We start from the raw sequence: 12,858 nt of genomic DNA on the forward strand, positions 1-12,858 counted from the left end.
AATTCTGAGTTACTGACTCACTAGCTACCTCTAAGCCCCTGTGGTCGTAGTGTTATTGCTCCATCTTAGCTTTCTAAAGTGCCGAATAACTGACTCACTACCTTTAAGCCCCTGTGGTCGTAGTGTCATCTTAGCTTTCTAACATGCCGAGTGACTGACTCACTACCTTTAAGCCCCTGTGTTCGTAGTGTTATTGCTTCATCTTAGCTTTCTAAAATGCCGAGTGACTGACTCACTACCCTTAAGCCCTTGTGTTCGTAGTGTAATTGCTTCATCTTAGCTTTCTAAAATGCCGAGTGACTGACTCACTACCTCAAGCCCCTGTGTACGTAGTGTTATTGCTTCATCTTAGCTTTTTAAAATGCTGAGTGACTGACTCACTACCTCAAGCAACATTTGATTTGGCAAATCACCAGATAATGAATTTCAGCTTTGATCTCACGATATATTCCCATATAACATCTGCAGACAACTGGCTTAGTGAAGTAGTTACATTCGCTACAAGAAGACGTTTGTTTTAAACCACTTTGGCAATTCTTTTAAATTTCTCATATCAAAATTAAATTGTTTTTCTATTGTTGTTTAACGTCCGCTTCCACCGATGGTGACATCGCAGACATGTTGTCTTATTTTATGAGGTTTAGTTCAAGTTAGCTGAGTAAACCCACAACGTTGAGAAGGATGTTTATATATTCATATAGGGATACTCCTTTTAAACATTGTCATAAAATACTGATAGAGTTATTGCCCTTGCTAACTTTTCAGAGGCTTGTGAACGCCCTCGACGAAAATTATCATCGAATTTGCCTGAAATGTCAATGCATTCATTAGACTAATGTAGAGAGAGAGAAATGGGGTTCAACGTCCACTCGACACAAACTAGGTCATTTCCGGACTAACATATGGTTCACTTTTACTTCCAGAATTCGCTTGCGCGTAGGGGTGTTTAGCAGTGGGGGGAAACCGGAGGACCCGGAGAAAACCCACGAGGTTGGACAGGCGACCCTAATCCTTGTCACATACAACCGGGGAATGGAAACCCTGCCAGTTGACTCAATGACAGACTTTATGATACAGCGCGCACGTGCTAACCATTCGGTCATCCAACCCCTAAGATTAGTGCAATGCCGAATTATATTACAACAAATATATTGTTATACACATCGACAAGTTATTATATCACCCAAGGGAATTAACCTACAGTCAAAAATCTACATGCTTATCAGTCCTTATCAGTGCAATACTACGTCATATCTTTGTTTATTGATGTATCCCCACGAGGATGGCCCGTCTCTTTTATTTGATAATCAGCGTTCGAGGGAATCACTTTGTGAACTATTATCTGAAACTATTGATACTTTGCCTTTCTTTGTTTTCACCATGGGATCGGGAACAATCGAGATGTATTTTCACTGTCTATAAATAACCACTCACTTAATTAACCCTGTTAGCTAGGTTTGTTGTACTTTTTGTAAATGAAATGGGGTTTAACGTCCTATTGTTCTGTGAATGTCGTTGGTTCGCACTCGGTGTTGGCCGAGAAAGTTCATCGGTATTTTCCGGCGTGGTTTCACTCCGCCAGTGGTGCAGGATGGCGGCCCAACAAGGACAGCTGTCTCGTCGTCCGGATGGGACGAAAAACCGAGTTCCCGTGTACACATTTTTGCCCAAGCGGCAGCATTACGGTCTACTATTATATTGAATTTCAACTATCAAGGGATCTTTTACGTGCACGCCAATGTGCACAAGGTTTTCATTCCATCCTAACGACTATAGGCAACGCTGTCCAAGTTTGTCAACGCAATATGGCTTGAAATGAAGGTTAATATTATCACATAAACGCCAATAAATACAAATAATGAAACATTCCAGCTTTTCATCCTGATTCCCTATCTTTTTTTAATACAAGAAACATAAAATAATCTGATATTTCTATTTTATGGGTATCAATTACAGCAGACTACAGACACATATCGTTATAAACGAAATCTATAAAGTAACGGAAGCGTCTGATGTTTTGGCACAAAGGGTGTCTGTTTGCCAATGAGAACTTAAAACCTTAAAGATACATTATGTAAGATTTAGATAAAGAGCTGACAGTTCTTGCTATAATAGTTTAAAGATACATTATGTAAGATTTAGATAAAGAGCTGACAGTTCTTGCTATAATAGTTCCAAACTAGATAGTTCAAAGTTATTGAAAATTCCAATCAAATTACTTTATTCTGAGCGCATTTATCACCGTTTGAAGTTTTGACACAGATTACTTATTAACGTTACTTGTTAATCAAAACTCAGCCTCGCGTCTCTAGTTTTAAATTAAATCATTAGATGGCAATCATATTTTATTCTGTTGACATTTGCGCTATCTGATGTTTTAGAGAGTTGATTATAGGTTTGTCATGTCTAATTAAAGGGGGGGGGGTGGATGGCCGAATGGTTAGCACGTGCGCGCTGTATCATAAGGCCTGTCATTGAGTCAACTGGCGTGGTTTCGAATCCCCAGTTGTACGTGACAAGGAGTAGGGTCGCCTGTCCAATCTCGTGGGTTTTCTCCGGGTCCTCCGGTTTCCTCTTGTGTTTTCTCCGGGTCCTCCGGTTTCCTCCCACTGCTAAAGGACCCTACGCGCAAGCGAATTAATGAAATAAAATTAAACCATATGTTAGTCCCGAAATGACCTAGTTTGTGTCGAGTGGACGTTAAACCCCATTTCTCTCTCTCTCTCTCTAATTAAAGGGGCATTTATGGTAGATTAGATAAAGAGATGTAATAATAGTTAAAAACTAGATAATGTAAAGGGAATATGCTGCAAATTTTCAATCAAATTGATCCACGCTTAACCGAAATATTTGCGATTGAATTTTGGCCTAGCCTCGATCATCATTACTAAAGTCGTTACGATAAAAAATAGAATCCCAATTATCCATTTTCAGGATTTAATCATAATTGAGCGTTGAGCAGCAGATCGGATTCAAATCCAGTGAAAATACGACATATACGATGACATAGCGAGTAGATTAAGGCCTTTTCGTGTTAATTAATGTCTAATTAATAATTTAGATAACATTTCAAGTCTAAAGAAAGACCTGCAATAGGCAGAGTTAGCTCTTGCATAATGTATGTTTCATGATTTATAGAACATTTGAGGCCTAATGAAAGATCTGCATTAGGCAGATGTAGGTCTTGAATAATGCATCGCATCTTTAAGAAATCAAGACTTTCTGTAGAGTATTCCGTTTAATGTCTTGACAACACAAACCTGTCCTTGTAATACAAACTGTCAAGAGGGGACCACGCCGAAAAATCTTAATGGACTTTTTCTGTTGTAAACCAGATTCCCAGTTGTAATACTTAATCACGCCAAATGACACAAGTGACCAAGGGTGAGCACCACTTTAACACCCATGTCCATGAATAGATATGAGATTCTCATCAGATAGGTACTGACAATAACTTTAGATTCATTAATTTCAAGATACACGCTGCATACGTATTTGTATTGTGTATAGCCTGGAGTTCTATTGAGATGAACATGTAATAATCTCATTGCAGTCAATCCCAGTTTCCAATTAGTATGGAACAATAACATAAACTAAATTGAAGAGAATCTATTAGACTAGCTACAAAAACAAAACAATAAAAACACGCACGTCATTTTTATTACGTTTTTATTTCGATATTATTTTGGAATTAAACTTCATGGTGGCTAGATGTAAATTACCTGCCCTGTATTCGACTTCCGGTCCATCACTCATGCTTTAAATAAATTGTGACTGGCGCTGAGAAATCCATGTGACATTGACATTAGATAATGTTATACATTGTTCCACCTGATCAGCAGTTGGGCTATATGGACCAGGAAAAAAACAAGCCATCTTGGAAATATGACGCCATATTCCAGATCGATACGCAGGGGTCTAAGCCCGGGGTAAATTTCTTGATTGTATTCCACCTGAACAACAGGGATCGAACACCCGACCTCCAGGTTAGCGAGCCAGCGTCTTACCCATTCAGCCACCGTGACCCCCCGAACTGCTAAAGATAAAACTCGTAAAACATCTCTCGGTCTCTCTCTCTCTTACTGTTGATTTATTGATTCCACACGTTAATATTTCATTAATCTTTAATTTATTGTTCTGTTTGCATTCCGAAGATATTTACTCATAGAACATTACACATCGTACCACAAATTACAAATCGTATCACAAATTCTAAAATGCAAAATGGTTATTATATAACATTAACTCCTGACCAATCTGCTTTTACGATTGGAAATTCTAATTTGCTAAGTGCTCAAACTGACACCTATATTATAAATCACGTAATTTATATTTAGAGCGTCTAGCACTCTTGGGTGTCTTCTCGGAAAATGTCAGTTTTTAGCATTTGAAATATTTGTTATTTAAGACAATATGGAATTTATCCCTGTCGTGTTAAGGCCACAATGATGGGGGTTGGATGGCTTAATGGTTAGTGTTCGCGCGCTGTATCATAAAGTCTGTCATTGAATCGACTGGCGTGGTTTCGAATCCCCGGTTGACAAGGAGTTGGGTCGCCTGTCCAGCCTCGTGGGTTTTTTTTTCGGGTCCTCCGGTTTCCTCCCACTGCTAAAGACCTCTATGCGCAAGCGAATTATTGAAATAAATTAAAAACCATATGATAGTCCCGAAATGACCTAGTTTGTGTCGATTGGACGTTAAACCCCATTTCTATCTCTGTCTCTCTTAGGACCACGATGATGTGGGTTTAATATCGCCCACAGTCTTCGATATTGCAAACACGCCTTATTGGTCAATTTAAATCAACATAGATGTAATCTTACCGATGGGCTTCTGATATCCAATATTTAAAATTGGCACGCGAATCCCGTGCTAGAATGCTTTCGAGCGCCATTTGTATGAAGCGACTCGATGAACGAGGCTAATTCTATTTTTGAATTGTGAGACACCCTCTCACCGTTCCATATAATAACTTTTCAACTTCAACGGAATTATCAGTGAAATGAAATTTGATCGTTTGTCTGTTATCGCTCGTTACTTCAGTCAGATATATAGAAGGATAACTCGTGTTTGTCATGTTTGGCGTCACTTCCCGTTTCTTCACGTGCTTGTTACACATCTCCCGTAGCAATAATCTGTGTGTTAAAATTATATTTGGAATGTATTTAACCAGTTCTATCACATATGTAATTATGACTGACACCAATATTGTCCTTTAATTTCCAATTTGAGTGGATCAATTTGACTGAAATTTTCAGCCAATTCCCTTTACATTAACTAGTTTTTAACTATCATAATAAGAACTGCCAGCTCTTTACCTAATCTCCCATAATGTTTCTTTAATATCTGAGCCGTATTCGATGGTTTAAGTAAAAATACTTTTTGTTTCCAGTTTAACTAAGTGTATTACCTTAAATCGGTATTCAAAGACGTTTTTTTACATATCCTTGGCTGTGTGAAATATTTAATTGCGCTCTTAAATAATGGAATACCCAAACACATCAGCCCAAAAGCGTGAATTTCTAACTTATGGAATAACATGTACTGCTTAAAGGGCCAATCCCGATAATTTTTGGGAGAAAAAACTGCTTAATTTTGTGTTACAATGTCTTAACACCCTCTACCTAATGGCCGAGCAAGTAACTCAATATTTGTGATACGTTTGCAAACAACTTAAACCCGCCTGTCTTCATCTGGAAATGGAGACCGGTGTCCCAAACTGTATTATAACGGTGTCTGGATAAAACCAGACCTTTTTTCATAAAAATAATGTGTAGGTGAAATTTACCGTTCTTTATCAAGTACAGGACATGGGTCGTTCACTGTATAGACCTCTCAAGAAACGGGAATCGATTATAAGGTCACCCAACGAAAAAATTGACCTGAAACCTTAAAAGGGTTACGTGTCCGGATAAGCAGTTTTGACCTTCACGTCCAAACGACTCAATATTTTGAGATGACATTTTGAGACAAGGTCAATACACCATTCCTATATATTTTGGTGCTTAAATGTCATATGTACTCGGACTTTAATTTTTGAGACTCTGTTCTAATCGGGGTAGTCCCTTTAAAGTCAACTTTATATATCTGTAAAATTATATACAAACGAAGACAAGAACATGTTGCAATCAATGAAATTGGCTACTACCGCCCATCCGCAACTAACTTCAGATATGTGTAAGAAATTGTAAAAAAATAAATCATGCCTCGCTTCTCGTGGTTGTATAAACATTTGCTGAAATTTACAGTTAAATGTCATCACAATGTAAAATTTTACAAATGAATTTAACGCACCAATCTTTATTATATGACAGTCCTGGAAAACATGATGGACGAACATATATATCCTGACCAGTATCACACTGTATGGCGTATGTCCGTCTTCATTATACCAGTGGTTGCAGAATAGTAGGATGTTAAACCCCATTTCATTTCATTTTCGTTTCATTTCAGATTATGGTAGTTGGTTAGTATAAAAAGGGCGGGAAAACAACAACCAAAATGGCGGCGTACAGTGTCATCAACAGTTCAGGCAACTCATCAACACTGACCAATTTAACAGAAATACGAAAGTGTAAATACGCTGAAGGTGAACAATGTTATTATTCCGACGAACATCTGATGTGGAGTATTAACAAACATCTTGAACCGGAACCACACGAATGGATTTTCTGTGTCTTGTTTATTATCGTGTTTATATTCGGTGTAACTGGGAATTCTCTCGTGTGTTTTGCCGTCTGGAGAAATGTTCAACTAAGAACGATAACCAACTTTTTTCTCGTTAATCTGGCAGTCGCTGATCTTTTGGTCATAGTTATTTGTTTGCCGCCAACGTTTGCTCAGACATTTTGGGAAACATGGTTTCTAGGAGACGCCATGTGTAAAATTGTTGAATTCCTTCAGGTAAAGAGATTCAGATTTATTTTTCCAATCATCGCTCCCAATATTACAACACAACTCTAAATATAATATCAGAAGCCAGCCATCTTTGTTTCACAGTCTGGTAATATTATTCAGATTTTATTCCCGCTCCGCCATCACCCCCAAACCTGGAAATCCTTTATCAAGAGCCAGCCCCATACGTCATAACGATTCTATATCTTCTGAACTAGATGCAATAAACTGAGGACTTATGATACTTTTAGATTAAAACCACTGCTTTAAAGAATGCATTATGTCAGAGCTAAATCTGCCTATTTCGGGTCTTTCATTTTTCCTCCAAATGTTATATACTCTTCAAAAAATGTAGGGAATATTCAGAAACAATACAAAACTGCGGAAATGCACTGCTGTTTTTATTAGAAGTAACCAGTGTATGTTAATAACAGGCCAATTGCCTACACATGAACATAAACAGTTCATATGGTCGGCTTATCCGACGGCCCCATTTCACTCGCAAAGAGATACACTGTCAAAAGTGAAAATGGACGTTTTTGATTTTTGTCTTAATAATGAGTAATTGCTCCAGCAATCCTCAGACATTCAGCAATTCGTCGTGGCATGCTCCTAATCAACCGTCCAATCACGATTTGGGGCAATCTGACTCCTAAAGCAAAGATACACTAAACAATAAATCGTATGCAAGAACCGATAGGAAAGCAAACATGGATAGAATAAACCAGCAAGCGGCAGTTTTCCTCAACCCTTCCTTGAAGTGTCAAATTTGACAATGAACCCCTCCCACGTGTATGGCGCTATTGCGTGTCGCACATATGCAGCTCAGTGGTTCTGTTGGGGCGATAAGTTCTTCATCTGTGAACATACTCTCAAAGCATGTCAAGTGTTCATGACTATTTATCATATCACAACCTGCATAGGTATTTGCATTTCAATATCCCCTACTTTTTTTTAAGAGTATATAAATTATTTCTTAGACCTTTAGGGGGGTTGGATGGCCGAATGGAATGGTTAGAACGTGCGCATTGTATCATAAGGTCTGTCATTGAGTCAACTGGCGTGGTTTTGATTCCCCGGTTGTACGTCCAACCTCGTGGGCTTCCGCCGGGTCCCCCGGTTTCCTCCCACTGATAAAGACCCCTACGCGCAAGTGAATTATTGAAATAAAATCGAACCATGTGTTAGTCCCGAAATGACCTAGTTTGTGTCGAGTACACGTTAAACCCATTTCTCTCTCTCTCTCTCTCTCTCTCTCTCTCTCTCTCTCTCTCCCTTAGACCTTTATTGCATGGAAAGCCCATAATCGACTCTCTCTAGGTCATCGAGTGGTTTTGATTTTGAACGAATTGAAACGCGATCGTCATTTAATGATTTAATTTAAAAATGAATAATCGAGACTTATTGTTAAATATGGTAACAGTGGCATAGCAATGATATACACTGTAACGTTGACTAAGCAACAAATAACTGTTATAAATGAAAATATACGACACTAATAGATCAAAGTCGTCAATTTATATACATAATGTGTATTAGTTAGTTAAAATTGTTAGTAATCAGGCAGTAGTCATTAAGTAGGTGTTTTGTCACTAAGGTGTTAAAACTGTAACTATTGAATGATATACACCACCATTGTCCAGGTTTGTGTATTCAATAGTGATGGGTGTTATAAATAGTCACGCTTTTACACCGGTAGTGACATATTTTACAGCTACTTGCACACCTGCTAATTAATGACAACTGTATAATTTCTAACCACTTTCTATACATACTAAACATTAGTTTAGAAATCTGACCACAGACTAATGAAGCTAGGTGTTTTAGTAATGACAGTTTTTATCATTACTAACATGCCTAGCTTCAATAGTCAACGGTTTCTGTTTACCATTGATAATTATTAATAGACACGTATAGTAATCAACATTTCAACATGGTGCCTACTCTATCATTAAATGGTGACAGAACTATTAAAATATTCTGACATATTTGATCACTTTAACAGAAATGACCCGGCAACATCCATCAATATCTGTCAGTGCGTTTTATCCATTGATATATAAAATGGCCAATGTTAAGCTTGTATTTATCAATTTATCATAAACAATGTCCAGTTGAAAGGAGAGATTTTGTAAATGTCATCATACAATCGGTTGACAAGGAAAGATTATTTAATGATATGTCGTGATACTCTCAATAGTTGAGTGTAGGGGGTGGGGCGAAGTGGGGGTAGGGGAAGGGGTAGCAGAGTGGGCGATGGCCCTAAAACCCATTTCAAGAGCGTATCCAATCGAATAATGAAAATAAAATCTAAAACTTCCCTATACACATTTTCCTAATTAATTTGAATAGAAAGTTTATTGCATCTGTTTTTTAGTTTCAAAATGTCTTCCTATCTCACTGTTATGGGACCTGTATTTGAATCTTAGGATCATAAGGAGTTGGCCCAGGGGCTTCACAAAACATCTGCATGCTACTGACAATAAAATTATAGAATTTTATATTATTATTTTCAGTAAATAATTACGACGATTAATAAATATACAGTCACTTATATGATTAAATACAAATACCATCTGTATCATTAACCATTGTATTTCATATATAAATGGTTTTGATACTAAATAACACTCAAGGATTATACTTATATCGTTGTCGATAAGGTTTCACCATTTATAACAATTGGTATTAATTGTTTATACCAGATAAGTGAAGTAATGAGTATTACTACGTCATGTACTCTTCACTATTAGGGGGAGGGGACTTTACTACAACAGCCACCCTTCACTTTTAGGGTGCCCTGTACAACTGGGAGGAGGACGGAAAGAGGATGGACTGGTCTAGCACGTGGACGTTAGATTATAAAGTCAGTCTGCCATTCAGTATAGTACGTTACAAGGCGTTGGGTGCCTGCCTAACATCGTGCTGCTCTCTCTCTCTCTCCACCCCCTCCTCTCTCTCTCTCTCTCTCATAATGTGTGGTATGGATTTTACAATCTGAAGTGATGATATGGATTTAGGTAGTGATGTTATGAGTTTTATCGTGTCTTTTGGGGTTATTAAAGAGAATAAATAGAATACATTGTAGTATCAGATAATATAGTCTGTAGCCTATAATGGTTTGTAAAACTATCTTTATTGTTTAATACGTTAATAGAAAGGACTAGTATAACAGATCATAAAACCACGGTGTGTAATTAATTAGTCATCCGAGATCATTAGTTAATGCGCCTCTTTTATATAATAGATAGAAAAGCACGATATGGGACGATGTGCACATCAAATAGCCCCTAGTGATTATATCATCAAATGTTTTTTTTATCATTTATTTAGCTTCTGTTAAATACGTTATGTGGGTGTTGTACAAAGGAAACGATTTCAAAGAATGAATTATCCAAGTAATTACAAAGTCATTCATTCTGCCCGTGTTTATTAGAAAATTGCTATCAAAGAAATACATCTACTTAATAGTTATTTCTATTGTTCTATTGTTAAAGATGTAGTTTATAATTAAAATGTTGATATAGAGCTGGTCGTTCTTGCTATACGAGTTCAAAAATAGATGATATATACAAGGGAATATATAGAAATTTCAGTCAAATTACTCTTTAATTTGACGGGAAATTATGAATGTGTGATGTTTTGAAAAGATGTGGTCTGAATAGTGTAGATTGTCCAGTACCAACCATTGTTACGTTAATAAACAAAGTCTCTGTTATCCAGTTTATCTCAGTCACCCGAGGATCTTGAGAGTTGATTATCGAGAGAAAGAGAGAGAGAGAGTTTAACGTCCACTCGACACAAACTAGGTCATTTCGGGACTAACATATGGTTCAGTTTTATTTCAATAGGGGTCTTTAGCAGTGGGAGGTTGGACGGGCGACCCTACTTCTTCTCACATACAACCGGGGAATCGAAATCACGCCAGTTGACTCAATGACAGACCTTATGATACAGCGCGCACGTGCTTACCACTCGGCCACCCAACCCCCCGAGATGATTATGGGCTTGTCATGTAAATAATGATTTATATAACATTTATTAAAGCTAGAAAAAAGACTTGCAATGGAAGGATTTAACTCTTAAATAATACATCTTAAAAGCATAAACTATTATTTGATAAGAAATTGCATATAGTTTTTTTATTTATAATAAAAAAGCATTTTGACGTAAATTGTTTCTTTTAAGTGCACGCCAATGTGTACATAGGACCTCGTTTTTTTCATCCCATCCGATCGACTAGAATAACTAAATACTAAATGCCACTGAAACAGTTTAGAATAACTAACAACACTAAAACCATTCTGGATTTAGCAATGAATGTGTTGCATTTGAAAACGTTTTACAGATTTAAATAGCAAAAGCTGAAAACAAAAAGAAAAAAATTTGATTTTTCTTATAAAGTTTATTGCTTTATGTAGAGCTGAAATACTTTTTAAAAAACTAATAATATTAGAATACATTCAGAATTTAACAATGAATTTGTTTCATTTTTTTACCGAAGTAATTAGATATTTCTAGCTCTTAAAAAAAGTTATAGATCTATTCCGAACAAAAATAGGATCATTAGTTATTGTCACGTAGGATTTTTAAAGATACATTATTTCCGGGGCTAAATCTGTCTCGTGCAGGTCTTTCTGTTCGCTTCAAATGTTAAATTTATAAGATAAAGCATTCGACTTTGGTTATGCTGGGGAAAGAAAGACTGACGAAAATAACGCGAGAAAAAGAAAAATCGAGTTTTTTTTTTTCTGAAGTCTGTCTTCCGCAGCAGAACCGGAGTCGAGGACTTTATCTTGCTTATAAACCGTCTATGTTTATATGTACGTAAAATGAGAATATCCAAGAATTCCAGTAAGAAAACCCTTATATCTCATGGAAAAAACCTACCCTGGAAGAATAACCCGTTACAGAAAAACTTTCAGAAGAATAACTCCACATTCCCCTGTATATGTATGTCCAAAGCCGCCCCACTGTCAGACCGCAAGTTATTCCGGGCATAGAATATACCTAACAGATCAAAGAGATTTACCATTATCGATTTATAAAATGATTATTCGGATATTTATTAACATGCAAATCCATAATCAACTCTCTAAAACATTGGATGGTAGCGGTTTTCAGTGGATTAAAACACGGCCGCCATTTAATAATTTAATTCAAAAATGGATAATCGAGACTTTGTTTATCGTCGCAAAAATGGCACTTAACAATCCAGACTATATTTCGAAGACTGATAACTTTAAATGAAACTTTCAATATATTCATATCTCATTATCTAATTTAAAACTGTTAGAGCAACTCCTTTTCTAAATCTTACATAATGCATCTTCAACAACCGCTGGTATCTATTTTTTTTTTTTTTTACCAAAATAATAATTGTCTATGGGGGAGTTTCTTCCTTTTTCTAAAACAACACCAAACGAATATGGCTGGAGAGAGAGAGAGATGTAGTTTAACGTCCACTCGACACAAACTAGGTCATTTCGGGACTAACACATGGTTGAAATTTATTTCAATAATTCGCTTGCGCGTAGGGGTCTTTAGTAGTGGAAGGAAACAGGAGGACCCTACTCCTTGTCACCACGTACGACCGGGGAATCGAAACCATTCCATTTGACTCAATGACAGGCCTTATGATACAGCGCGCACGTGCTAACCATTCTGCCACCCCCCCCCCCCATTTGGCTGGAAATAAAAGATAATTTCACCAGATAAATAATATCTTCTGGTTTTTATTCTTCTTTTTTTTGACAGGAAATGTCATGAGTTCGAAAATAGACACTATTTAGATAAATAGCTCTTTACGAGTTGAAGCATTTCCTTCACAACATGTTATTAATACAAATCACAATAGATCCAACCTTATCAGTGTTTTGGCAACATGTAGATCTATTACGTAACGGAAGCGAGTAAAATTTTGAGAAAATACAGAGTCTAAGTCTTGTCCTTGAGACATAAAAC

At 36.9% G+C, this 12,858-nt stretch overlaps 1 protein-coding gene across 3 annotated transcripts in view; it reads left to right on the top strand.

Moving 5' to 3' along the window:
* LOC126819105 (orexin receptor type 2) overlaps positions 1–12,858 on the top strand; it is a 117,686-nt gene that overhangs the window by 72,634 nt on the left and 32,194 nt on the right. For all 3 annotated transcript variants that reach the window (XM_050546975.2, XM_050546970.2, XM_050546971.1), the window contains exon 2: positions 6,454–6,903. In XM_050546975.2, the coding sequence (XP_050402932.1) occupies positions 6,502–6,903 (402 nt within the window). In that variant the 5' untranslated portion in view covers positions 6,454–6,501. The remainder of the gene's footprint in view (positions 1–6,453; positions 6,904–12,858) is intronic.

The sequence above is a fragment of the Patella vulgata genome, chromosome 4 (genome assembly GCF_932274485.2).
Source record: "Patella vulgata chromosome 4, xgPatVulg1.2, whole genome shotgun sequence".
In the NCBI taxonomy this organism is placed as follows: Eukaryota; Metazoa; Mollusca; class Gastropoda; family Patellidae; genus Patella; species Patella vulgata.